Consider the following 24,210-nt stretch of genomic DNA (forward strand, 5'->3'; position numbering starts at 1 on the left):
CTCTGGGCCAGTCACAGTCCCTCAAGAGAAGTCAGTAAAAAGTTGGCGGGGGTGGAGGGACGGTATTTTTATACTTGACCCTCGCACTCCGGTGGTCTAGCCATCCCCTCCCCTGGCTCCGCGCTGGGCCAGACGCCAAGGCGTCGAGTCTCACTGCCTTCCTAAGCCGAACCACGGCTACCTGGGTTGCAAGACCAAGACTGTTCCTGCAAAGGTCCGGCGCCAACCAGCTAGACCCCAGATCTGCGCCCCGTGAGAGCCACCGGTGCACGCAGCGGCTGGGGCCCGCCCACCCGCCGTCACGCACAGACCCAGTCCCGCCTCTCCGTCTGCGCCGCTAAGCCCAGAGCCCGCCCCAGCCTCGAGCTCCATGTAAAGCAGGTCTCTGCAGGCAGGCCGCTATGGCGTCTGGAGCGCGACAGCCCGTTCAGTCAGAGGGCCCACAAACCGCCCCTCCCTCTCTGGGTCGCGCGGCGAGGGCCTGGCGCGCACGCGCACGCTCCACCTCCCCGCCCCCGCCCCCGCGCGCTGCCGCGCGCCCCCGCGTCCTTCGACCCGGGGCAGCGCGCCGCTGGCCGCTGAAGGCGGCATGCGGGACTACGACGAGGTGACGGCCTTCCTGGGCGAGTGGGGGCCCTTCCAGCGCCTCATCTTCTTCCTGCTCAGCGCCAGCATCATCCCCAATGGCTTCAATGGAATGTCAGTCGTGTTCCTGGCCGCCACCCCGGAGCACCGCTGCCGGGTGCCCGACACCGCGAACCTGAGCAGCGCGTGGCGCAACCACAGTATCCCGCTGCGGCTGCAGGACGGTCGCGAGGTGCCTCACAGCTGCCGGCGCTACCGGCTGGCGGCGATCGCCAACTTCTCGGCACTGGGGCTGGAGCCGGGGCGCGACTTGGATCTGGAGCAACTGGAGCAGGAGAGCTGCCTGGATGGCTGGGAGTTCAGCCAGGACATCTACCTGTCCACCATCGTGACTGAGGTGCGTACTAGCCCCGGGGCCGAGGACGTGGGGAGGACCTTCGCACTGCACCCCACAAGGTGTGCGCTGGATGCGGTCACACTCTCTCCCCCAATACACTATCCACCTCAAAGTGGGCATCCTCCAGGCAACGCTTTGAGAAGTGACTTCCAACCAGACCATGCCCCTACCAGCACGAGTGTCCTATTAGCCGCCTGTTAATGGCCACCTTGAAGAGGGTGCCAAGAAGGCCACAGTGGTCCCTAAGATACTCTAAGACCGTGAATAATCAAAGACTTTTTCTAGATGGAGATGGGGGTGTTGAGCAAATTCAGAGCTTGGGCCAAGGGGCTGTCACCGCTTTTTCTCTAGCCTCTTGGCATCTGTTCAGAGAGAAACACTCCTTTCTTAAGAACTTGTAGGGGCGCCTGGGTGGCTCAGTCGGTTGAGCGTCCGACTTCAGCTCAGGTCACCATCTCACGGTCTGTGAGTTGGAGCCCCACGTCGGGCTCTGGGCTGATGGCTCAGAGCCTGGAGCCTGCTTCGGATTCTGTGTCTCCTTCTGTCTCTGCCCCTCCCCCATTCATGCTCTGTCTCTCTCTGTCGCAAAAATAAATAAAAATGTTAAAAAAAAAAAAAAAAGAACTTGTAAAACTAAGGGAAGCATGTGTATAAAATAGTCACGGTGCTCCTTTCTCCAGTTACTCTTTCCTCACCCACCCTCACCCAAAATGTCGGTCTAGTCATACCCTATCAGAGATTGTTTACCTTTTGCTTATGTTTAGTTACCAGAATTATAGGACCCATTCATCTGAACATCGATTCAGGTTGACTTGTTCACCTGGAATGCTTTAGAATATTCGAAGGCCATGTCGTTGGGCAGATTTAAAGCATACAACTTTAGTTCATAGGAAGCATGGGGGGGGGGTGCTTCTTATTCCCCAACCCCTTGGATTTTCCTTTTTGGGTAGCTTTGTCTCTCCCAGTGACCCTGCAGTCATTAGTACTACATGTATGGCATCACGTTAACGGATGCTTGTAGATGTGCTTTGCATCTTATTCAGACACTGGACTCCCTGGGGTCTCAAGCAGAAATGAACTAGCAGAGCAGTGAAAAGAGTCCTCCATAGGCACCTAGGTGCCCAGGTTCACAAAGTGTCAGGATCAGGGATTCACAGATGAGAGAAAGCTTCCTGGCAATGGCATCTTGCTGAATCTGGAATGTTTAGCTCCAGTCTGGAACAGCTGGAAACAACCTGGAAGGAGGGCAGGGTTCACAGGGAGAGTTCTAAAAGGGAGTGTGCACAGGTCCTGATATGGCATCAAACCCTCCTGTAAGCCCACAGGGGTTCTGGAGGCCCCTTTTATGTTGCTTCTGGAGGCTGTCACCCTTCAAGGGAGTCTGATCACTGCCTTGAGCCTCTTGTGTCCATGGATGTGCACGCTTGTGCTCTGTATGTTTGGATGTTTGATGTCCCCAGCATCTGTGCTTCCTTACTGCCATGTATATGTAATAGGAGTGTGATCTGAGCCCCACTGGGATCTCTCAGCTAGTGATATCATTCCACTGTCCTGAGGTATTGATACTTGACAAGAGAGGCACTGAATGGAGGTAGCTGACAGTGCTTTGTGACCCAAGAGTCTACAGAGAATCAAAACTCCTAGTCATTACAAGTCCTCGCTCCTAGCGTCACAAGCAAGTCTGTCACACCCCTGGAAGCCAGTGAATTGTGAAAGCAGAGGCTGTCCCTCAGGTTGCTTGCTGAGGCCACCAAGGGGAAGCCATACTTCATGACACAGGAGTCCCTGCAAATTCTGCTTCTGGCTGCCCAATGAAAGGGGAAGCAGTGAATTCACGAGAAGCTCATGGCATCTCTTTGGATTTTACCCTGACTTCTAGAGTCCCTTGGCTTACCCTACTCATTTGCTCTTGCTTCACTGCCCCTATCCTGTCTTGGGCTAAGACTGGTGGTGGCACTGATGAGCTCCCAAAGGTCGGCTATAGTGGAAGGGTCCTTGACCTACATTGCTGCCATTGTCAGTCTTTTCCTTTTTTGTATTTAGCCTATTTATTTAGCTGTCTTGGCAGTTTCATAAGAGCTGCCTGCCCTTTTACCTACATATACATTTTCAACCTTTGCAAGGAGACAAGGTTAATACATTACTTAGCCCTTTGTCTTGGGATTCTGGAATGTCTGACTCTTAAGCCCAAGGCTGTTTGTTCCTCTTAGGTGAACAGTCACCCCTGGAAGCTATTGCATTAACATTCTGATGGCTCCATTTTTCTAAGACCCATTTTCTTCCAACCTGGACCTGGCCTGCTGATCACTGCAGCCAGTTCCATGTCTGATAAAGTTTCAAGCCTGCCCTCAGCCCCAAATCATACATAGAGGTGTTTATAAGTACATTGGTATTGAATTCCTATTTGTTTTTCAACAGAAGATGAAGACCATAGGTCTCCTGTTTAATTGTTTTTCCTTGTTGAAGTTATCAAGTATGTACATGTAGTACTAAACGTTGTGGTAGATTTACCTCTTTGCATCTCCCTGACATGAGGCTGGATATAGACAGGGTACTGAAGGAAATTTTTGGTGAATGGATTAATGAACAACTTAAGAAATGTTGTCTAAAGTTTGAGAGCTAAAGAAGGAAAGGACAGTTTAATTCATAGAAGGGAAACTTGGAGGTGGTCAGAAAGCATTGACCAAAATATTTTAAAGAAAATGTAACCTCCCAGCCCACAAACTGTGGCTTGCCCCTAAATGGATCTGCGACAAAGTGTTGGGATTGGCGGAAAGGAGGTAAAAAGGAATGCGATGAAAGGGAATGTTTCGGGAATAGTTTGGTGGTCCCTGTGCTTCTAGACTGGCCTCTTCCCTGCCCCTCAGTCATTCCTGGAGTACTAGAGAATCAGCCACCCCACCTTGCAGTGTTGCTCCAATATCTGAGTGCTTCTTGATTCAGAACTACCCCTCTTCTGAAACCTGGGTGATTTCTCAGGCTGCCTGGCCCACCTGCTTTTTGATATTTCTCTAGCCCAGCTAGCAGCCAGAAAGATTCTTTGAGAAACTTCTAGCTCTTCTGGCACCCATCAGTTAGGGTGTCTTCAGCTAAGACCTGGGAGTCATGTGTGTTTCCTTGCTTCTGGCCATTCTCTGCTTCTCTGAAGCCTCCTGCCCCAGCCCATGGCAATACTTTGACTCACTCCTTATTGTCCTGGAAAGTCTCTTCCTCTGGACTGGCTTTTCTGTCAGTCTTATCTCAGGTACCAAGTCTTGGAAGATAGGACAGCCCTCACTGCTATCTACAAGCCTGCCTGAAGGAAAAACCACATCAACCGGGGAGGCAGGGCTGGGCTGACTCAGTGTGGAAAGACCCAGAGCTTGTGCCTCACTGTTAGGTCTTTGCTGACATGTCTCACTCAAGGGAGAGTGAGTGAGCAGACCCTCAGCCCTGCCTTTGGAGCTCTTGGCAACCAGAGAAGTTACTTGTTGGGTCCCTGAGGCCCCTGTACACACAGTCTTAGTAGAACCATCTAGACATGAGTGGTCAGATTGAGCCCTGCTCTAGCTGGCTGAGAACCGACACCCTAGGTTAAAGTTCTTAGAGCTGACACAGAGAGGGGGTTAAATAGAAAAAAAAAGAAAAAAAAAAAAGAAAAAAAATTCAAGAGATTGAAGCTCAGGGTTCATCTGGGCCTTGAGCAGCCAAGCCTAAGGTCCAAGCCCAAAAGATACTGTGGTGTTACAAGTTAACAGCCCTTGTATTTATCTATTCCCTCACTCAACTATGTACCAAATAGCCTCTCCTCTGTAGAGCACTGCCAGGCATTATAGAAGATATGGCAGCAAATTCTTTGTCTCCTTGCCCAGACAGCCTTGGGGCAAGGATCTGCCATTAACTGCAGCAGGAGGCAGGATGAAATGTGTGTAGGAACACATGGCATTCAGTAACAGGTGGTGCTTACCAGCATAGCGTGTCTGACCATTGATGCAGTCAGGCCAGGTACATCACAGGAAGAATTTCTGCCATATGGGTACAGACCCTGTCTTTTTCCCTTCCAGCCAACTCACAGGTTAGAACATTTAGTCCCAGGGATCTACATCACATCTCTATTTCCCATAACTGAGAAGCAGCTATAATTATATACTGCATACAAGAGACACAGTTCTCTCTCTTCTTAAAAACATTGACAGCTTTGGGGCGCCTGGGTGGCTCAGTTGGTTGAGCATCCAACTTTGGCTCAGGTCATGATCTTGCGGTCATGATCTCGCGGTCATGATCTTGCTGTGAGTTCCAGCCCCACATCTGGCTCTGTGCTGACAGCTCAGAGCCTGGAGCCTGCTTTGGATTCTGTGTCTCCCTCTCTCTCTGCCCCTCCCCCGCTCATGCCCTGTCTCTCTCTGTCAAAAATAAATAAACATTAAAACAAAAAAACATTAACAGCTTTGTTGAGGTGTAAATAACAGAAAATAAATGGCACATAAGTAAAGTGTACAATTTGAAAAGCTTTGAGAGAGAGAGATCCATGAAACTATCACCAGTAGAGAGGCACATTTCTGAACAGGAAGGATGGCAAGTCTGGACCCTTGCCAGAGTGGCTCTTAGATTTTTTCAGGCTGTCTGTTTTCACAGCTCACCCAGCTGAGGGGTCACAATGCTAGACTCATGACCTGAATCTTAAACACACATTTAGTTCTAACACTGAGACTTACTATCATCAGCCAGTACCAGCCTATCCCACGAACCAAGAGGAAGCATCCATGAGCTAGTCTATAGCTGCTTTAGTCACGGCTGGGGAGCCACGAGCTCAGGACAGGAACACTAGATTCCTCTGCAAACACAAATCTTGATACGTAGCCTGGACTCTAAGGGCTTCTCAGCCCACCTCTGCTAAAGAGGATGCAAGCCAAATCCTGGAGCCCACTGCAATCCTGGTGGCTGACACGTTGGGTTGGCTGAATGGGTTGGCTGGGTAGGATCTAGTCCATGGCTGCCCTTGTGTTCATTTTTTGAGACCTATTATCTTTCCTGACCCTACTCATAGGCTGTCTGTGGCCAGTATGAAGGAAGTGTCAACCCAGGTTTGCTTTTGGAGGCCCAAAACCAGGTCCTGAGGATTGTTAAGAATCTTCAGTGGTGGATAAAGGGCCCAGTTACTCCAAGGAGTTACACACTTGCCCAGAGTAAGGACAGCCTGGACCAAGTGGCGGGATTGAGGCTGCAGGTACTGGAGAGATGCCCTGGGAATCTATCCCAAGATGAGCATGACAGACACCTTGTCTCCTGCAGGGGATAGTCTGACCTGGTTTCAGGTAACACCTGGCCGTGTCAGCACAGAATTCCCTATAAGCCTATATCAGGAGACCTGACATTGTTGGGGGAGGGGTCTACTGCTCCAGAACTCACTATAGAAGCCCCTGTGGATTTCCAGTCTAGCTCACCTGTATCAGTCCCCACCCCTCATGTGAATCCTGTTGAGAAGCAGCTACTGACTCTTCAGTTTTGCATCTCCATTGCTACAAAAGTAATGCGTGCTGGCTGGGAATAGAGCCCATCATAGTCAGGAGCTGCGGTGGTAGTCGTAATCTGGCCCCTGAAGCTCTAACACCTAAGAGCCAGAGGCTCGCACCCCATTACCGAGTCCCCCAGCTCTCACTCCCTGGTCACTCCCATCCTGACTGTAGCAGCCGTGTCTGTATGAGGACTGCCCTGGGAGCACTCACCCTCCTAGAAGAGAGATGGTATCTAGATGCTAGCACCACTGAGGCTGCGGGGGTAGGAGGGCTGCCTGAGTATTTGGACCTTGGTGCTCCTCTATTCTTGCCTGCTGCTAATCTGGACTTCCTCTAGATTTGTGTGTGTGTGTGTGTGTGTGTGTGTGTGTGTGTGTGTGTGTGTGTGAGAGAGAGAGAGAGAGAGAGAGAGCGCGCACAAGTAAACGAGTGGCAGAGAGAGAGAATCCCATGAGGAACAGAGAGAGAGAGAGAGAGAGAGAGAGAGAGAGAGAGAGAGAGAGAAGGGGGGCTCAGACTCACAAACCGTGAGATCATTACCTGAGCCAAAGTCAGATGCTTAACCAACTGAGCCACTCAGGCGCCCCTAAACTTCTCTAGATTTGAGTTTCAGATTGCTACCTCTTCCTTGCAGTGAGGATCACCACACCATTCTCAGCCCATCCAAGGTGCATGCTTATTCCAGAGTGGAGAGCCAGTTATGTGGCCAAGTGACCCTTATTGTTAGCTGTGGGGGTTCTTCATGGACTGCCTCACACCCCTCTGAGGTGCCCGGAGGCTATGTGCACACATGCCCAGTGGGGCAGGGAAGCAGACTTGTTTTTCCCCCTGTCACTGGCCTGGAAGAAATGCTTTCCTGGAAGCTGCACATCGCCCCACCCCTTTGTTACTGGGGAGCCAGCAGGCTCCATGGAGGGCAGGCCAGCAGCCTGGCACCAGACAGGCAAGGGTCTGCATTCCTGGAGGGCAGCCTTCTTGGTGATTACTGAGCACCATCTTTCTCTGTTCTGGGAAACATTTTTCTGGGAACCACTAAGCTTTTTGTTTTGTCCTTTCCTCTCTTTTTTTTGGCTCCTTGTTAGGCTGGGGCAACCCACCATATGAATGTTCAGCTGCTTCCCCATGCCTGCAGATCTCTTTTCATGGTAACTATAGATGGAACTATGCACTGGGAGCTGGGAAACTCAAACGGAGCAGCCTGTTCGGTACCTCGATCCCTGTTTTACACATGGGGAAATTAAGGCACAATGAGGGAGGAAAATCTTACCTGACATTGGATAACCACTTAACAGTAGAGCAGAAGCTAAACCCAGTTTCTTGATTCCCAGCTCAGAGCTCTTGGCTGTAATTTGGCCTAGTGTTTTTAGCACAGCATTAAGGATCCCAGGGCTCACTGGCCCAGAGTGGGGACCTGGGTCCAGCTGCAAGAACAGATCCACATGATGCATTCCGGGCCCTCTGGCCTCAGTCCTTTGCTGGATGCCTTGACTCTTAGAGCCCCAGAGTCCCACTCTAGACCCATTCCTGTGCCATTCATCCTAATGGCCTCAACCCCACTGAAAGAGTACCCTGCCCCATCCACAGATTCTTAGAAGTGACCATGAAAGGCCACAGTATTTGCTCCCTACCTGTCCCCCCCTCCTCAAATTGGTAGCAAAACAATGGAGCTGAAAGCCATGAAAAACAGGATGGGAGGGGCCCACTCTCCCTGTGAGGGGCAACCTCCTCTCTGCTTCGCTGCCCACATGAGCCTTTGCCTGCCTGAATGAGGTCATGCACCGGTGCAGTAATGTAAACAGAACCTCCAGGGATGCAGGATATTCTCATTTAATTTAACAAGAAGTCTTAAATTTAAAACATTTAACAAAAGAAGTGAGTGATATGTCCCTTTGCTCCCTTACAGTGGAACCTGGTGTGTGAGGACGACTGGAAGGCCCCACTCACGGTCTCCTTGTTTTTCGTGGGTGTGCTGGTGGGCTCCTTCATTTCGGGGCAGCTCTCAGACAGGTAAGGTGGGTGTCTGTCTCCTGCAGCTGCAGGGGACCATGGGACCGAGCAAGGAGCATGTACGTGCCTGGCGCTTGACTTCATATGATAGTCTCTCAGCCCAGGGCCTTGTGTTTTAAAAGAAGAGGAAGCTGTGTCTATAGTATATACTCCATACCAGGTAAAGAGACCCAACAACCTCCTCTCTAATTCTTGCTTAGCAGAACAATCTGAGCGAATTATATCCATGATCCCACTGAACCAGAAATATGCCATAATTCACTTCTTGTACCAGCCTAGTTGGCTTTCCCTAGGTAACTCTTTCGTGTCCCTGAGCTTTGGAGAGGTAGACACCACACACCTGCAGATGAATTTTTCGTAGATCTTAAGGCCTACAATGAATGACCACCTCTGTATTTTCCAAACCATCATTCTCTCTGCATGGTGAGAGGAGATCTCACTAGCTGGTAGTGGCATAACAGGCAGAACTCTTGGGTTCATGGGGATGGTGCCTCTTAGCTAAGAGACCTTTGGTTATCTTACCTACTTCACAACAAGCAGAAAATGTGCTATTTTGGCCCGTAAGCAGCTTATTTGTGTAATTCCAAGGTTTTTAACTCAAGTTCCATTCATGGCTTAGGGAGTTCACCTACTCTTGAAATTATGTGCAAAATTTTAGAGATTGTATATGAGCATTTTTTTTGTGGAGGAAGGTCCATAGTTTCCATGAAGACCTCAGAGGGATCCATTATACCCTGTCTTTTTACTCTAGGGCTCCAAGGTCTGTTGGAGAAGTCCACAGTGAGAAGAATAGCCTTCACCCAAGGTCCTTGGCTGTACTGGATCACCCAGTGGAGTCCCAGCATTCTCCTAGCTGGTTGGGGTTTAATAGAGAAGTTCAGGATGAGAATGTCATCCTACCTTAAGAACAAAGTCAGGGGTGTCTGGGTGGCTCAGTCAGTTAAGTGTCCCACTTCGGCTTAGGTCATGATCTCATGTTTTATGTGTTCGAGCCCCACGTTGGGCTCTGTGCGGACAGCTCCAAGCCTGGAGCCTGCTTTGGATTCTATGCCTCCCTCTCTCTCTGCCCCTCCCCTGCTCGTGCTCTGTCTCTTTCTGTCTCAAAAATAAATTAAAAAAAAATTTTTTTAAAGAACAAAGTCATATTGTCCCATAGCACAAACTCAGGGTGGTGTTCTGGCATGTTTAGATTATTGTTTTTACCTGAGAATCCTTTCTTCATGAGAAATAAATGCATTTCTCACTAGATTTGTGTTTTCCAAGTGTCATCTAGCCATTAGAAAAGGGTCGGAGTGCCTGGGTGGCTTGGTTGAGTGTCCAACCCTTGGTTTCGTCTCAGGTCATGATCTCACGGTTTGTGAGTTTGAGCACATCCGGTTCCGTGCTGACAGTGCAGATTCCCTCCTTCTCTTTCTCTCTGCCCTTCTCTCTCTCATGCTCTTTGTCTCTGCCTCAAAAATAAATAAATAAAGTTAAAAAAAAAATTAGAAAAGGATCAAATTCCCGCAGTCACCAGTGAGCATTAAAGAGTCAGGTGGGCCATGACCACTGATTGACAATTCTAGACGAGCCTGAGACACTTGCTCTTTTGGAGGAAAGACCTTGCTTCCCTAGATCTTTAATCTAGCAGCAAGCATCAGTTGATTACTTATATTTATCTAACAAATACATGGCACCTAAGATGTACTAGACACTCTCATAAGCACTGTACAAATTTAAATTTTTTTTTCAACGTTTATTTATTTTTGGGACAGAGAGAGACAGAGCATGAACGGGGGAGGGGCAGAGAGAGAGAGGGAGACACAGAATCGGAAACAGGCTCCAGGCTCTGAGCCATCAGCCCAGAGCCTGACGCGGGGCTTGAACTCACGGACCGCGAGATCGTGACCTGGCTGAAGTCGGACGCTTAACCGACTGCGCCACCCAGGCGCCCCAGCACTGTACAAATTTAAAAGAAAGAACAAATAATCTCATCATAACCCTATGAAGTAGGAAGTATTCTTACTCTTATTTTTACAGACAGGGAAAATGAAACCCACAGGAGTTAAATCGCTTGTACGGTCACAAAGCCAGCAAGTGGCAGAGCTAGGATTTGGGCCCTTAGAGCCTTGATGCTCTGTTTTGTGTGGACTACTGTTCTCGGGCCTTGCTCTTCCAGAATTTGCCTTCTATCAAGGCAGAATGTACTAAACAACTAATTGAGGCATGTACTTGTCCTTTGTGGTGTAAGTAATACAGAGAAGTAGTACAGGAAGCTAAGAGAGAGTCTGACAGAGGAGGCCAGGAGAAGCTACCCCGACGAGATGACAATGTGCTGGGAGTTGAAAGAGGAGTAGAAACTGGCCAGCGATAAAGGGGTGCAGAGAGGAAGGAGCACTCTGGGCAAAGAGAGCTGTACTTAAGCCTAGACTCCAGAAGAGACGGCACACTTTAGAACCTGGAAAAAAGTCCTCTTTGGTGGATGTGTGGAGAGTGGTATGAAGAGGAAGCGTGACACATGGAGGCCCAAGCAGAAGAGCAGGCCAAGCTTAGCTGATGGACAGGAATTTGGGCTTTAGTCACAGAGTAGTGGGGAGCTGAGAGTTTTGTAAAAACAGGAGTGTGGTATAATCAGATTTGTATTTTTTTTTTTTTTTACGATTATCTGATAATTTTGCAGAGAAAGGACTGAAAGGGAGAAAGAGGGGTTGTGGAGAGACCACATAAGAGACTGTCACAGTATTTATGTGGGAAATGATGGCTTGGACCAGGCTGACAGTGGTAGAAATGGAGAAGAGAGGTAGGAGGTCCAACCAACAGCCCTTGGCTGTGTGTTGGATGCAGGAGAAGAAGGAAGATTTGGGGCCTGTACAACAGAGCCCTTCTCTGAAACAAAGGACTCTGGAAGAGGACCATGTCTGTAGGAGAAGAGTGGAGCTCAGTTTGAGTGTTCTGAATCTGGTGTGACTGGGAGAGGCCTGAGTGGATGAAATGAGCCTGCAGTTGGATGTACAGCTATGGTGCTCCATGAGAGGTTTGAGCCAGAGAAACACATTTGGGAATCGTCAGCTCCGCAGAACCCTTGGCAAAGCCCCCAAGTGTGGAGGAGATTGCCTGGGAAGGGTGTAGAGTGAGAACAGGGGCTGCCCAGGACTGCTCTTTGAGACCTTCCAAATGGGCTGGTCGGTAGGAAATCTCCTCTCACGGGGTTGAGTGGCAGCTAAGACTCAGAGGAATTTCCTTGATGTAAAAATCAAGGAGGAAGTACCCCAAGTTCAAAGTTGAAACTCAGTGCATTTTTCTGGGTCAACTATGTCATGGGTTAAGTAGATCTTTGTGGGCTAGCCTGAGAACCTGATTACCAGGAACACCATGAATGACTGAGGAAAGTGTTCAAGTTCCACAGATGTGATCCCAAGCAAACAGTAGAAGGAAAATTAATGAGTACATTGAGGACTACCTTAGCCTTCGAAACGGCAAGTGCAGTATTTTAAAAACGTAAAAAATGTGAGCAGACTTCTTTTAAGTAGGGTCATCTATGTCAAGTAAATGAAGCAGCTAAAAGTGTAGCTGTTGTAGGTGCAGCCCTGCCTTCAGCTCCTAGCATCACCTCTCAAGTTTGTCTGCACCCCTATGGGAGGCACCAGGCTCGCCGGGATGGACAGTTTCTGATCTCATTACTTCTAAGTAAGCTGGCTCAAAAAAGTGACCTCATGCCAAAGAAATGACCTCAGAGCAGTAGATTCATGCCCTCAACTTGTCTAGAGTATCAACAGTAACTTTTTGTATAGGGCAAAGATTTAGTCTCCTTTCTAGAATGTTAATAAGCCTGAAATTCAAGAGCAGTTAAAATAATCCTGGGTTGTCGCAGCATTTTACCTGAAGATACCGAGTTACCTTCTTGTGTGTGAATTACAAGAGGGCATAGCCCTAGAAAGAAGTAGTCAGATATTTCCTGGTTTTCTAACATATGTGTGGTTGACATTTTGTTGACAGAGTTTAACAGCGAGCATTTCTGGTCCCAGCCCTGAACTGCCAAAAACTGGTGCTATGTAAGGATTCCCTGGGTCTTTCTCTTCCCTACCATCCCAGGGAACCCATGGGAAGGGAAGGCATGGGTAAAGGTTATCCCTGTCTCCTTATAGGAAGGGGCCATCCCTAGGTTTGTGTGTAGGGTACTCTTGTTATGGAACAATGCAGGGGGAGATGGTCTCCTTCTAGACCAGAGGTTCTCAACCTTGGCACTATTGATATTTTGAGCCAGAAAATTCTGTGTTGTGGGAGACTATCCTGGGCATTTTAGGATGTTTAGAGCATCTCTGGCCTCTACCTACTGGATGCCATTAGCACCAAAAACAAAGATTAAACCTGTTTCATTGGAGATAAGCACCAAACTCTTTAACATGGCACCAAGGCCTTGTGCGGTTTGGTTCCCCCCCACACACACCGACCCCGGCAGCCTTCTGTTGAACAGCTGACGCCACTCAGGCTGGCTGCTGGCTGCGCATGTCCTCCTGTCTCCTCCAGCTGCACTTGTGTATGCTCTTCTCTGTGTTCCCCAATCACCCCAACCTTCCTCAACCATGAAGGCCAACTCATGCTTCCTTGTGCCTTTTCTCCATTGCACTGGTCAGAAATTGGTAATTAAGAGGTGTTATCATCTGATTAATGTTGGTCTCCTCCACTATACTGTGAATGCTTGGTCCCTTTTGCCTACTTCCCTTTGTCAGTAATAACTTCTTTTTCGGGCCTCATCAGCTCCCCATCATCGGGGATCCCTTCCCTGAATGCCCACATCCCCAACCCCTAGTCCCAGGCCAGAGTAGTTTCTTTTGTTGTATCCCTTGTGAACCTGAGTGGTGATCATTCAGTGCGCTTGTGTCCATGTGTAATTGTACTTTCAGTAGTGTGGTTGTTTGATTAGAATGTGATTACTGTCTGTCCCACCAACTGTAGACTGTAAGTCCCTTGAGGGTAGAAACAACAATTTTTTTTTTTTTTTTATAATCCAGAAGTATCCCTAGTGCCTAGTATATAATTGAGGTTCAAGTAAACATTCATCGAATGAAAATGGGTATCAGCCAGCCCTGGCCAGACTCCAGCTGAACCTGCTAGGTTGGTTGAAATACGTTGACTTGTTCTTCTCTGACTGTGATACTATCTTTAAAACAGAACAAACCCCCCAAAAAACCAACAGTTAAAAAAATTTTTTTAAATGAACATAGAGAAAACCACACAGAACAAGTGTGTGGTGGATTGATGACTTATTCCAGGGAAATAACCTTGTAACTACCACTGAGTCAAGAAATAGAACCTTGCTGGCCACCCAGGAGCCCCCATGCACATGTCCCGTCTCAAGTACAACAGCCTCTCTCCACCATAGGTAACCACCAGGCTCACTTAAAAAAATTTTTTAACATTTATTTATTTTTGAGAGACAGAGCATGAGTGGAGGAGGAGCAAAGAGAGAGGGAGACACAGAATCTGAAGCAGGCTCCAGGTTTTGAGCTGTCAGCACAGAGCCCAATGCAGGGCTCAAACTCACAAACCGTGAGATCATGACCTGAGCCGAAGTCAGATGCTTAACTGACTGAGCCACCCACGTGTCCCTCAGCCTGACTTTTATACTAATTACTTCCTTGTGGGTTTTTTGTAGTTTTATCCTCCCGATGTGCATCCTTAAACACAAGTCTAGTCTTGGCCACTTAAAAAGTTTTTGATATGTCTTTTAGTCTACTTTGATTAAGGGATTCTGCCTCCATCCTTTTCTTTACCATATATTTTATCTCTTGCACTCTGGATTGTTCGTCTGTAGAATTTTCTCGTCTGGATTTTGCTGATTGCATACTCATGGTGCACTTCAGCATATTCCTTTTTTCTCTGTGTCTCTTGCATATTGGTAGTTGGATATAGAGACTTGATCAGATTCAGGTTCATACTCTTTAGTGAGACTAGAAATCATGCATGCAATATTCAGTTATCTTTTCATAAAAAGACTATTAGCAGTCACTGAAACATAATTCCCAAATCTGTCCATTTATTAAAGATTATAATATGGTGATATTCTAATTTTATCACTTCTCTTTCATTTAATAGTTGGAATACTTTCATAAAATGATATTTCCCCTCACCTATTATTGGTTCCTATTGACATTCTTTGGATATGTGACAATTGTTTCTTTTCCTTTATTTACCAGTCTTCATTTAAAATGACTTGTTTCTCCATCATCCTCCAAAGTAAACCAGTTCTCTTGTAAAAAGCTACATTCTGAATGTATGGGTGTAAGCATAATGAATACATTTCAATCCCTTGCAATCATTATCATATTTCTGGCACTACCTTGGGGGCAGTCCTGGTGCCTGGGCTGAACATTGGTCCTGGGGAGTGGGGAGGGCAAGTAACAGCACAGGGACTGGAGACCAGGACTGTCCTTGTACTGCACCCTAGCAGCACTGTCCACAGCCCCTCCCTGGAGAGCTCTGGGGGAAGCCCATCTTGGTGGAGCCCATTTCTGCCACCTCCTCCCAGCTGGATCTCTGTCACTCTCTTCCCAGGTTTGGTCGGAAGAACGTGCTGTTTGTGACCATGGGCATGCAGACAGGCTTCAGCTTCCTACAGGTCTTCTCGAAGAACTTTGAGATGTTTGCTGTACTGTTTGTCCTTGTGGGCATGGGCCAGATCTCCAACTATGTGGCAGCATTTGTCCTGGGTATGGCCATCAAGTTGGAGTTGAGTACTTGATCCTGTGTTTCACCATCATCCCACCACCCACTCTCTGGAGATAGCTATGATGTCCCCCAAGGGGAAGTGGTCTCTAGCAATACCAACCAGCACTGCTTGAACCTAGTTTTGTAGGCAGTGAAATTGAGTCCTCTGAGTGCCCACCCTTGAGTCACTAGGAGCATGGTAGCCTGAAGGCTGAATTCCAGTTCTTTTCTGGTCTCTGAGATGTGGACCTTGGCCCCATTAGTATTCAATAGCCACTTTACTAGAATTCACCCAAGATCATCTGTTAAAAAAAAAAGAGCCTTCCCAGAGCTAAGGTTGCTAAGGAAAGATGGAGACATGATGTGAGGAGCAAGGGCCATGAATGGTAGGCTTGCCAAGGAAGAAAACTGCCTCTTCTGTAAAGCATTGTGTCCAGGGAAACTGACTGGAAAGAACGAATTGATATGAATGGACTTTAGTCTCGTGATGTTTAGGATTTTAATTCCAAGAACACACTGCAGTACTTTGGCCTGTTCTCACTGAAAGTCCCACTCTCACTGTTTGGAGGAATCCAACTCTAGCTTATTGGTCTTTGGGTTCCTTGGGTTGTATGCTGAAAGGATTATTTCTTTCTCTTCACGTCTAATAGAATAATCTTTTCTTAAAAATATTTCCTTTAAGCCCCCATGTGCATCCTTCATAGTGACGTCCCCTTTAATAAATTCTTCCTCACATGAGGATTACATTTTGAGGCCTAACATGGCATCTTTAGTTTACAGCTTGGGGAAGTGATAAAATTTTCAAGGTAGAACTGTCCTTGAGGAGCCTAAGAGGCCAGCGTGGGGCACCCCCAGTGGGCGCCCAGACTGCACGGGGTTCAGAATCCCACCGTTTCCTAGGGCGTGGCTGCTTCCATTTCTGTTGAAAATTACGTAAGAGAAAATCAAAAAGGAAATTACTTAAATTAAAGTGCTAACATGACTCCTCCCTTGTTTTGAACAGGAACAGAAATCCTTGGCAAGTCGGTTCGTATTATATTCTCCACGTTAGGAGTGTGCATATTTTATGCATTTGGCTACATGCTGCTGCCACTGTTTGCTTACTTCATCAGAGACTGGCGGATGCTGCTGCTGGCGCTGACGGTGCCGGGGGTGCTGTGTGCCGCGCTCTGGTGGTGAGTGTCGCCTGTGCCCAGGGGTGCCCTTCCGCAGGATGTCTTCCACCTGGCCTTCACTAGGGGGCAGCAGCAAGCCACAAATCCCTATTTGGGCTCCCAGAGACAGGGAGTGTAAATTAGTTGTAAGTTGTTTCAGAATGTTTTTTCCCTACCGGAAAAGCCAAAAAGGCAACAAAACAAAATCCCCAGACATCAACAGACTTGTTCTCAGTCCTGTGCTGGGTTTATTGAAGCGCAAGGAGAGGAAGAAGTTGTAGCCGGGAGACGATGGGGTCTAGTATGAGCTTCAGGAAGTTATCAGACTGACAAGACTGCCTAGGCCCTGGTTCCAGCTGTGTGTTGCCAAGACCTCACACCACAGGCACTGGGAGAAGAGGGAGAGCACTGGAAGTGAGAGTCCCCTGGCTTACACGGAGGAAGCCAGGCTCCATATGGGCTTCCAAGATAGAGGACTTGGACAGGCAAAGAGGAGGCTGTCCATACCAAGAGTGGGAACACAGCAGAGCGGCTGAGGCAGGAATTGCCCCTTGCAGGTGGGGTTGGTGAGATCACTGCTCCCCTTAGAGCAGAGAGCATTACAGAGCATAGTGGGAGAGGACACAGAGCAGAGCATGAGTCCTTCCTGGTCATGACCAAAGGGCAGAGTCCATTTGGTGAGGTAGAAAATAAGATCCATAAAGTCTTAAAGTCCCAGGTGCTTTGATAAACATAGGCAGGGGATCTGACAAGTCATTTGGATGCAGCAGGGGTGGGAAGTGAGGAAAAACTACAGGCTAAGAAGCCAGTGCAGAAGCTTCCGTGGATGCTGGGGACAAGTAGGAAAGTACAACAGGGCAAGAGTCTGGGCTGGGCCAGGCCCAGGACAGAAGCCAGGCTTCAGGAACTTATCTTGTGCCTTTCTCCTCAGTGTCCAGCAGGTGGCACCACCATTCTTTAGAAATGGAGGTGGCCAGCCTAAGAAGGAATCTCGTCCCGGTGTGCAGGACCCTCCAAATTTTGTGCACTCTTGAGGTTACTCAAAAGCTCACAGTTCAGGTCATTAGTGGGTATAGTGTCAACCATCTCTTTGCTTCTCGCTTGGAAACACCAGACATTCCCCAAATGTAGACTCTAAAACCCCATTTCCCACTTCCACTTATGCTGCACCTGGTCTGTTGGGCAGGACTGTCCCAGTGAGATTATTGCTTATACATCCAGGTTCATCCCAGAGTCCCCCCGATGGCTCATCTCTCAGGGACGATTTGAAGAGGCAGAGGTCATCATCCGCAGGGCTGCCAAAATCAATGGAATTGTTGCACCCTCAACTATCTTTGACTCAAGTGAGGTAAGCGCCATGAGGGAGCTGGGCAGAGGGTGTCCGTGACCATGATTTTAGGCCAGCACCACGCAGGAGCCCAGCCCTCTCTCTGCCCAAGCCCCAGCTGCCCTGCAGCAGGTCCTGTTCAAATTCACATGTTGAGGAGAAGGTACCAGTTGTCCAAATCTCTTCACCTTCACCTTTGGTTGTCACACTTATGTAATTCTCTTCTAGGCAATCATATAGTTAAACCATTAATTTGAATAATAAACACTCTGAGTAATAGGACTTGCATGAAGTTGGCATCATGGGAAATTATTGTTTCTCATGTCTTAGGTAGTTTCTCATCTTAAAAAAAATAGTACATAAAATGTGGAGCAAAAGTAGGTTTGGAGTTAGAAATGTCCAGTGTCCTTCCACCCACCAGTCATTCGTGTTGCATATCATCTTGGAGCCAGCTCCTTTTTGATATCCGCCTCTTCCGCCTATGCCACCCCTCTCTGCAAACCCTATTCTCATGTGCCATGGGTAATTTCCTGGCTCTGCCTTATTCCTGGGTCTTGATTCTCCCTCCTGTTCCCTCTCCTTCCACCATCTAGAGCAGGCAGTTTTCCTTAGTCTCATGACTACCACAAGAGGTTAGAAGTTGTAATTGCTGGCTGATGGGGTCCTGGAATGTGTCTCTGATCTGATGGGAAGACAAGGCTGTGAGAACAGCCACTAGCAGTCATGCTGAAGTGTGTGCAGAAGGAACGTGAGAAACACTCAGGACTCAGGTGCAGACCAGGGCTTAGGAAAGGGAGACCAGTTATTACAGGCATCAGAGAAGCTGCTGGCCACCAACAGCCCTGCCTGCCTCACAGTTAAGTGCTGGCCCAGCAACAGCTCCCACCCAGCACGTACTGGAAGGGCCTCTGACACACAGATGGCAGGGCGGGAGTAGATGGCAGGGAGGGCTTTTAAGTGTGGTAGCTTTGGTGGCTTTTCAGTGAGGGGTCAGTCTGGGTGAACCCATAAGCCCCACTGGCATCTTTGAGGAAATGAGGCTATTTCAGGGGCTCCATTAAAGTCAAAATTTGACCTTTGGTTGAACTGCTAACTTGAGAAAAACAAACTCCAAAGCTGGGTTTGCTTAAGAAAGCAACATCAGTGTGTTTAGACGTGTGGTTTATTAATGTCCTTGGCTGTGCCAAATTTCATAGGAAGTTACTCTGGGTGAAGCTGAGGTCAATTTTCCTGTTTTTCTATCTGAAATTTTTTTCCTTGGAAGTAACCCAATAACTACATGGTATGAGGACTCAAAACATTAATTCTTTAAAAATATCAAATCAATAAAGTGCACAGCCAGTTTCTCTCTCTGACCCAGAGGGCAGGGAGCCAGCCTCAGGAAGGAATGCTCGGGAGGCCTCCCTGGAATGTGGCCACTGATGGTGGCTGGGGGTGGGGCAGAGAAGGAGCTGTCAGCCTGGGCCTCTGCCTTGGCTGCATCCCCTGAGGGACAGGTCACCTACTTTTCCTTATTCTTGCTCACTAATGTGTCATCAACAAGGCCTGGGGATGCCTTCTGCAGCAGCGTAAGATACACTCAGCACACTTTTTCTTTTCAAGAAAGAAACATAAAACACTCACCAACTTGGAGACGCAGAAAGCTAAGATGATAGGGTTCAGGCGTGTTATTGAATCTCTGAGTCTCCAGCCTCTCCATCCCATACCCTTGTCATATCATTCCTGCAGCTACAAGACCTGAGTTCCAAGAAACAACAGTCCCACAGCATTCTGGATCTGCTTCAAACCCGGAATATCCGAATGGTCACTGTCATGTCCATAATTCTGTGGTGCGTAAGTGAGACCTACCTGAGGCTTCCTGACAAAGCTTCTGGCAGTGGCTGTCAGGCCTCTCATTTGCAAATGTGTGTCTCAGACCAAATTGAAAGCCTGTGTCATCAGAAAGCGTAAGGGATCTGCCTTGCAGTGAAAGAAGTGGGCATGTCACAATTTTTAGCTTGATGGAATCTCAGAAAAGGAGAATGAAATCTGTTGTGGGGGCTTTTTGGGAAGCTGTGGGGTCTTTGGGGAAACCGTCCAGGTCCTGAGGCAGATCCTTGATCACTGTGGGCCCTAGTTTGTTTCTGTCCCCTGCACCTCAGACAGTGACTGACGAGGACAGGGGAGGCCTTTAAGAAGGAGCTAAGTGAAAACGTTATGTCCTTCCCATTACAGAGACTGCTAAGTACTGTCTGGGAATGTGGAAGCAGAACATCCTCCCTTTGAGATGTTCACAGATTGTCCTGAAGGCAGGGCCCATAGCCAAGATGTCCTCAGGCTCCTTTTAATGAGGCATTTCACCAAGCGTGTCAGGAGGGCATTTGTGAGTTACCAGAGCAGGGGGCACAGCCTAGTGCCTTGGTAGCATTGGCTCAGTGGCCAGACCCTTGGGATTGTAGAATACCTGAACTTGCTGGGTGAGAACAGCAGGCTTCATCTCAGTGTCCTTTGTTACTGGAGCTGTCAGTTTTGAGGCAGCCAGCTATTTTGCTCCCTGGGGGATACTGTGAGTCACTCACTTCCAAGGAATTGCCCAGGACCCCTCAGGGCAGTGCACCACACCTGTGTTGGCCTCAGACAGGACCGGTGTTCATCCTGCACCACAGACTTGCCAGCCTATGATGAGTCACCTATTCTGTGGTTCACCCAGGTGCTCTTCCACCTCTGGATTTCCCAGGGACTCCTGGACACTTCCTTTTTCCTGATTGTCCCAGCTGTGGTTTCAACATGCAGATGAGTCGAAACATCCTAATGCCTAAAGGTCTGGTTTGCCAGAGTGTTGGTCATCAGCAGAGAGAATGCCTACCAGGGACATTGGGAAGCTTGTAGATGAGAGATGATGTGGCCCTGCCATCGGGAGCTCCTCCCCTTGTCCACAAGTACAGTGGGGCTGCGGTCAGCCGCTTCTGTCCATCCTCCTCTGGGCTGAGAGCCACAGATGGCGGGTCTGCTAGGAGGTCTTTCTCCAAATGTTTGACCTAATGATTGTTTTATCTTATCCCTCCAGTCCTGTCACACCTTACTTGACACATGCCTCTTTTCTCATTCTCTCCCTCCTTCTGCACTTGCTGGATTTAGGGGCGGGGGGGTCACAGGGTAGGGAAGTAGCTTTTGTGAGTACTTTGGCTTAGGGTTTTTAAAGCTGAGAAGCACGTTGGAGGTGGTTATTGTTTTTGTTTTTTCTCAACAAAGTAAATCTACCTGAATTATATAAGCCTTTTTGCTGGGACTCTTTCTATTTGGAATGCTCTGAAATTGGTGTGGTCCAGGGTTAACATGGGGTTAGGAGGAAATTATCTTTTGTTCTAAGAAATAAGGCTCAGGGTTAAACCCGCTGTCCTCCTGGCGAGGATAGTTTTAAATTTCCTGCGCTAATTGTACTTTAAAAGTTGTTGAGGTTGGGAGGCACGTGGATGCTATTTCTCCAGCTTTCTCCCGCACTCTTTTCCAGGATGACCATCTCAGTGGGCTATTTTGGGCTATCCCTTGACACTCCTAACTTGCATGGGGATGTCTATGTGAACTGCTTCCTGTCGGCAGTGGTTGAAGTCCCGGCATACGTGCTGGCCTGGCTGCTGCTACAGCACCTGCCCCGGCGCTACTCCATGGCCACTGCCCTCTTCCTGGGCGGTAGCGTCCTCCTCTTCATGCAGCTGGTGCCTCCAGGTAGGGGCCACATGCATCTGTGGTCTGGAGTTTTTGCTGACTCACTCATTCTCTACCAGGCTGTGTCCCCCCATCAATGAAGAAAATGAAATCACGCAGAAACAGCTTACTTGCATATCTGCATCCTCCATCAAAAAAATCAAGAGAAAGTGTCTCCTGGGACCAGACACTCATCATGGCTTGGGCTTTGGGGGAGTGGTGAGAGCTGGTGGTGAGCATTAACTCTCCCAAGTTAAGGTGTGCATATGTGTCCTCTGCAGAGTAAGGGGGAAGAAAGAGCCAACCCCATTACTCTTGAACCTGGGCCTATGTTAATCATGTATTCAATAAGTAGCTCCGGAGTGCCTCTGTGGACCAGGTGCTGTGCTTGGGGCTAAAGACGCAGAATTAAACAAGTCAGACAGAACCCCAGGCCCTCCTGGAGTTTGCAATCTAGTTGTGAAGACAACAAACCAGTAAATAAAATGGTTAATATGGTGCAGACTGGGTCACCTTTGATAATAACAATAAAAGACAGTGGAGAGCTAGTTTAAATAGAGCAGTCATGGACAGTGTCCCTGAAGAACAGGCATTTGCAAGTGAGCAAGGACGTAGATGGAATGATGGAGAAGACCGTGAGAGGGTCTACACATAGAGCATTTCAGGCTGAAGAAACAGCAGAGGCAGAGACCCTGAGGAGGGAATAACTCTGGTATGTCTGAGAAGGAGGGAGCCGGTAAGAGGTGAAGGGATGGAAAAGGAACGGGCCAGGCACCGCATGGGTTTCACAGGCCATTAGCTGGATTTTTTTTTAATTTTTTTTTTTTAACGTTTATTTATTTTTGAGACAGAGAGAGACAGAGCATGAATGGGGGAGGGGCAGAGAGAGAGGGAGACACAGAATCGGAAGCAGGCTCCAGGCTCTGAGCCATCAGCCCAGAGCCCGACGTGGGGCTCGAACTCGCGGACCGTGAGATCGTGACCTGAGCTGAAGTTGGAAGCTTAACCGACTGAGCCACCCAGGCGCCCCTAGCTGGATTTTTTTTTTAATGTTTATCTTATTTATATTTGAGAGAGAGAAAGTGAGCATGTGTGGGGAAGTGGAAGAGAGAAAGAGAGGGAGAGAGAATCCCAAGCAGGCTACATGCTATCTGTGCAGAGCCCAATGTGGGGCTCAGACTCACAAACCATAAGATCATGACCTGAGCCAAAGCCAAGAGTTGGATACTCAACTGACTGAGCCACCCAGGAGCCCCAATTTTTTTTGAGAGAGAGAGAGAGACAGAGAGAGAGGGAGAGAGCATGTGCATGCACGTGAGTGGGGTACGGAAAGAGAGAGCAGCACTCAGCACTGTCAGCACACAGCCCGATGTGGGGCTTGAACTCACAAACCATGAGATCATGACCTGAGCTGAAGTCAGATGCTTCACCAGCTGAGCCACTCAGGTGCCTCAAGTGGATTTTATTTTTAAAACCATCTTGGTATCCTACTGATGGGATAAGGAGGCAACCTTTTTCCAGAATTCACAGAACAGTGTGTGGACCTTCGTATTCCATCATGGTATCCAGATACATGAATACGGGGGCCTCTGGTGGTTGTTTGTGGGTGCCTGAGCCTGGCACTGTTCTGCACAGGCATGGCATATATACATAGAGCTCACACCAGAGCTCAGGGTGACCCACAGGCCACTGTGCCTCATTGGTACAGCGAGCAGGATAGATAGGATTATTCCTAGGGATCTGCTGTCCTATGAATTGTCAAGGTCTATGTGAGGGAAAGCATGAAATGAGTTAGAATGGAACCCCATTCATCCACAGGTCGTTCATTGATTCCACAGTGCCTGCAGTGTGCGGTTCTGGGGTGCCACCTGACCCCTCGCCAGGCATGTCTTTAGTGACTTCTGGACTAGAGCAGGTTTACTTGGGCTATTGAGAGGGTCACTTCGGTGGTCTATAGGCTGAGAAGGGCATGTCCTCACAGAGCTGTGGGTCCCAGCCTCCTCTCAGGAAGCAACTTGGAGGGATATCTTGGCTACAGCTTCTTATCCCACAGAAGGTCATTAGAGAAACTGTCCCCCATATTCCAGAAAGGAGAAAATATGTTTGCTTCGGGAAAAAAGATACAAAATGCCTAATAGCAGCGTACCGTGGGTTGGTGCCTTCTACTTCCTTCCCTTTGCCTTTCCAGATTTGTATTACTTGGCCACTGTCCTGGTGATGGTGGGCAAGTTTGGAATCACTGCTGCCTTTTCCATGGTTTACGTGTACACAGCCGAGCTGTATCCCACAGTGGTCAGAAACATGGGTGTGGGGGTCAGCTCCACAGCATCCCGCCTGGGGAGCATCCTGTCCCCCTACTTTGTTTACCTCGGTAAGTCCTGTGGGCTGGGGCATGCAGGAGCCGTGGCGTGGAAGCACTGATTGCCTTTAATGTGAGCTCTGGTGGGTTGTTAACAGCAAAGCAGGCACACACAGCAGATGGGATCCGTCCAGTACCAGATCTATGCCTAGAGAGGGCCTGTGTCCAGGCACACTGTAGAGGAGGCACTCACTTGTAAACAGAAAACGACCTACGCACTAGCTAGAAATCAGTGAGATAAGTAGAGTTTTGTTTCTGCTCTGGCTATCCCAGGCCTTCCATCAAAGAATCTAGTTCCCTTGTCCTAAGAAACTGCAGCATGGTATAGGGAGCCCATGTACTTAATTGAAGAAATTTCTTCTTGGAATCAGAGTATAAAAGGAACATGGAGGGAAGGATGTCCATTCAAGACGTCTGATGGATGAACTGAGAATTACCGTAATTTGGAACACTTTGGTTTTACACCATGGTTCTATACTGTGTAAAGATATGCCTTGTGCCAATTTATGTAACAA

General features: G+C 48.4%; 1 protein-coding gene across 6 annotated transcripts in view; it reads left to right on the forward strand.

Annotated features, from left to right (window-relative positions):
- The first annotated feature begins 382 nt into the window (after nt 1–382).
- Nucleotides 383–24,210, forward strand: part of LOC101084417 (solute carrier family 22 member 5) — a 31,119-nt gene continuing 7,291 nt past the window's right edge. The window contains exons 1-8 of one of the 6 annotated variants that reach the window (XR_006598793.1): nt 383–982; nt 8,381–8,484; nt 15,019–15,173; nt 16,175–16,346; nt 17,547–17,673; nt 19,381–19,481; nt 21,143–21,357; nt 23,525–23,707. Coding sequence is in view for 5 of the 6 variants with exons in the window: in XM_023254993.2 (XP_023110761.2) it covers nt 590–982; nt 8,381–8,484; nt 15,019–15,173; nt 16,175–16,346; nt 17,547–17,673; nt 19,381–19,481; nt 21,143–21,357; nt 23,525–23,707 (1,450 nt within the window). In the remaining variant the exon portion in view is untranslated. Of the gene's footprint in view, nt 983–8,380; nt 8,485–15,018; nt 15,193–16,174; nt 16,347–17,546; nt 17,674–19,380; nt 19,482–21,142; nt 21,358–23,524; nt 23,708–24,210 lie in introns of all 6 variants that reach the window. The other 5 variants (XM_045058729.1, XM_023254993.2, XM_006927692.4 and 2 more) reach the window with 5 other exon arrangements.

This window comes from Felis catus, chromosome A1, assembly GCF_018350175.1.
Source record: "Felis catus isolate Fca126 chromosome A1, F.catus_Fca126_mat1.0, whole genome shotgun sequence".
Classification (NCBI taxonomy): Eukaryota; Metazoa; Chordata; class Mammalia; order Carnivora; family Felidae; genus Felis; species Felis catus.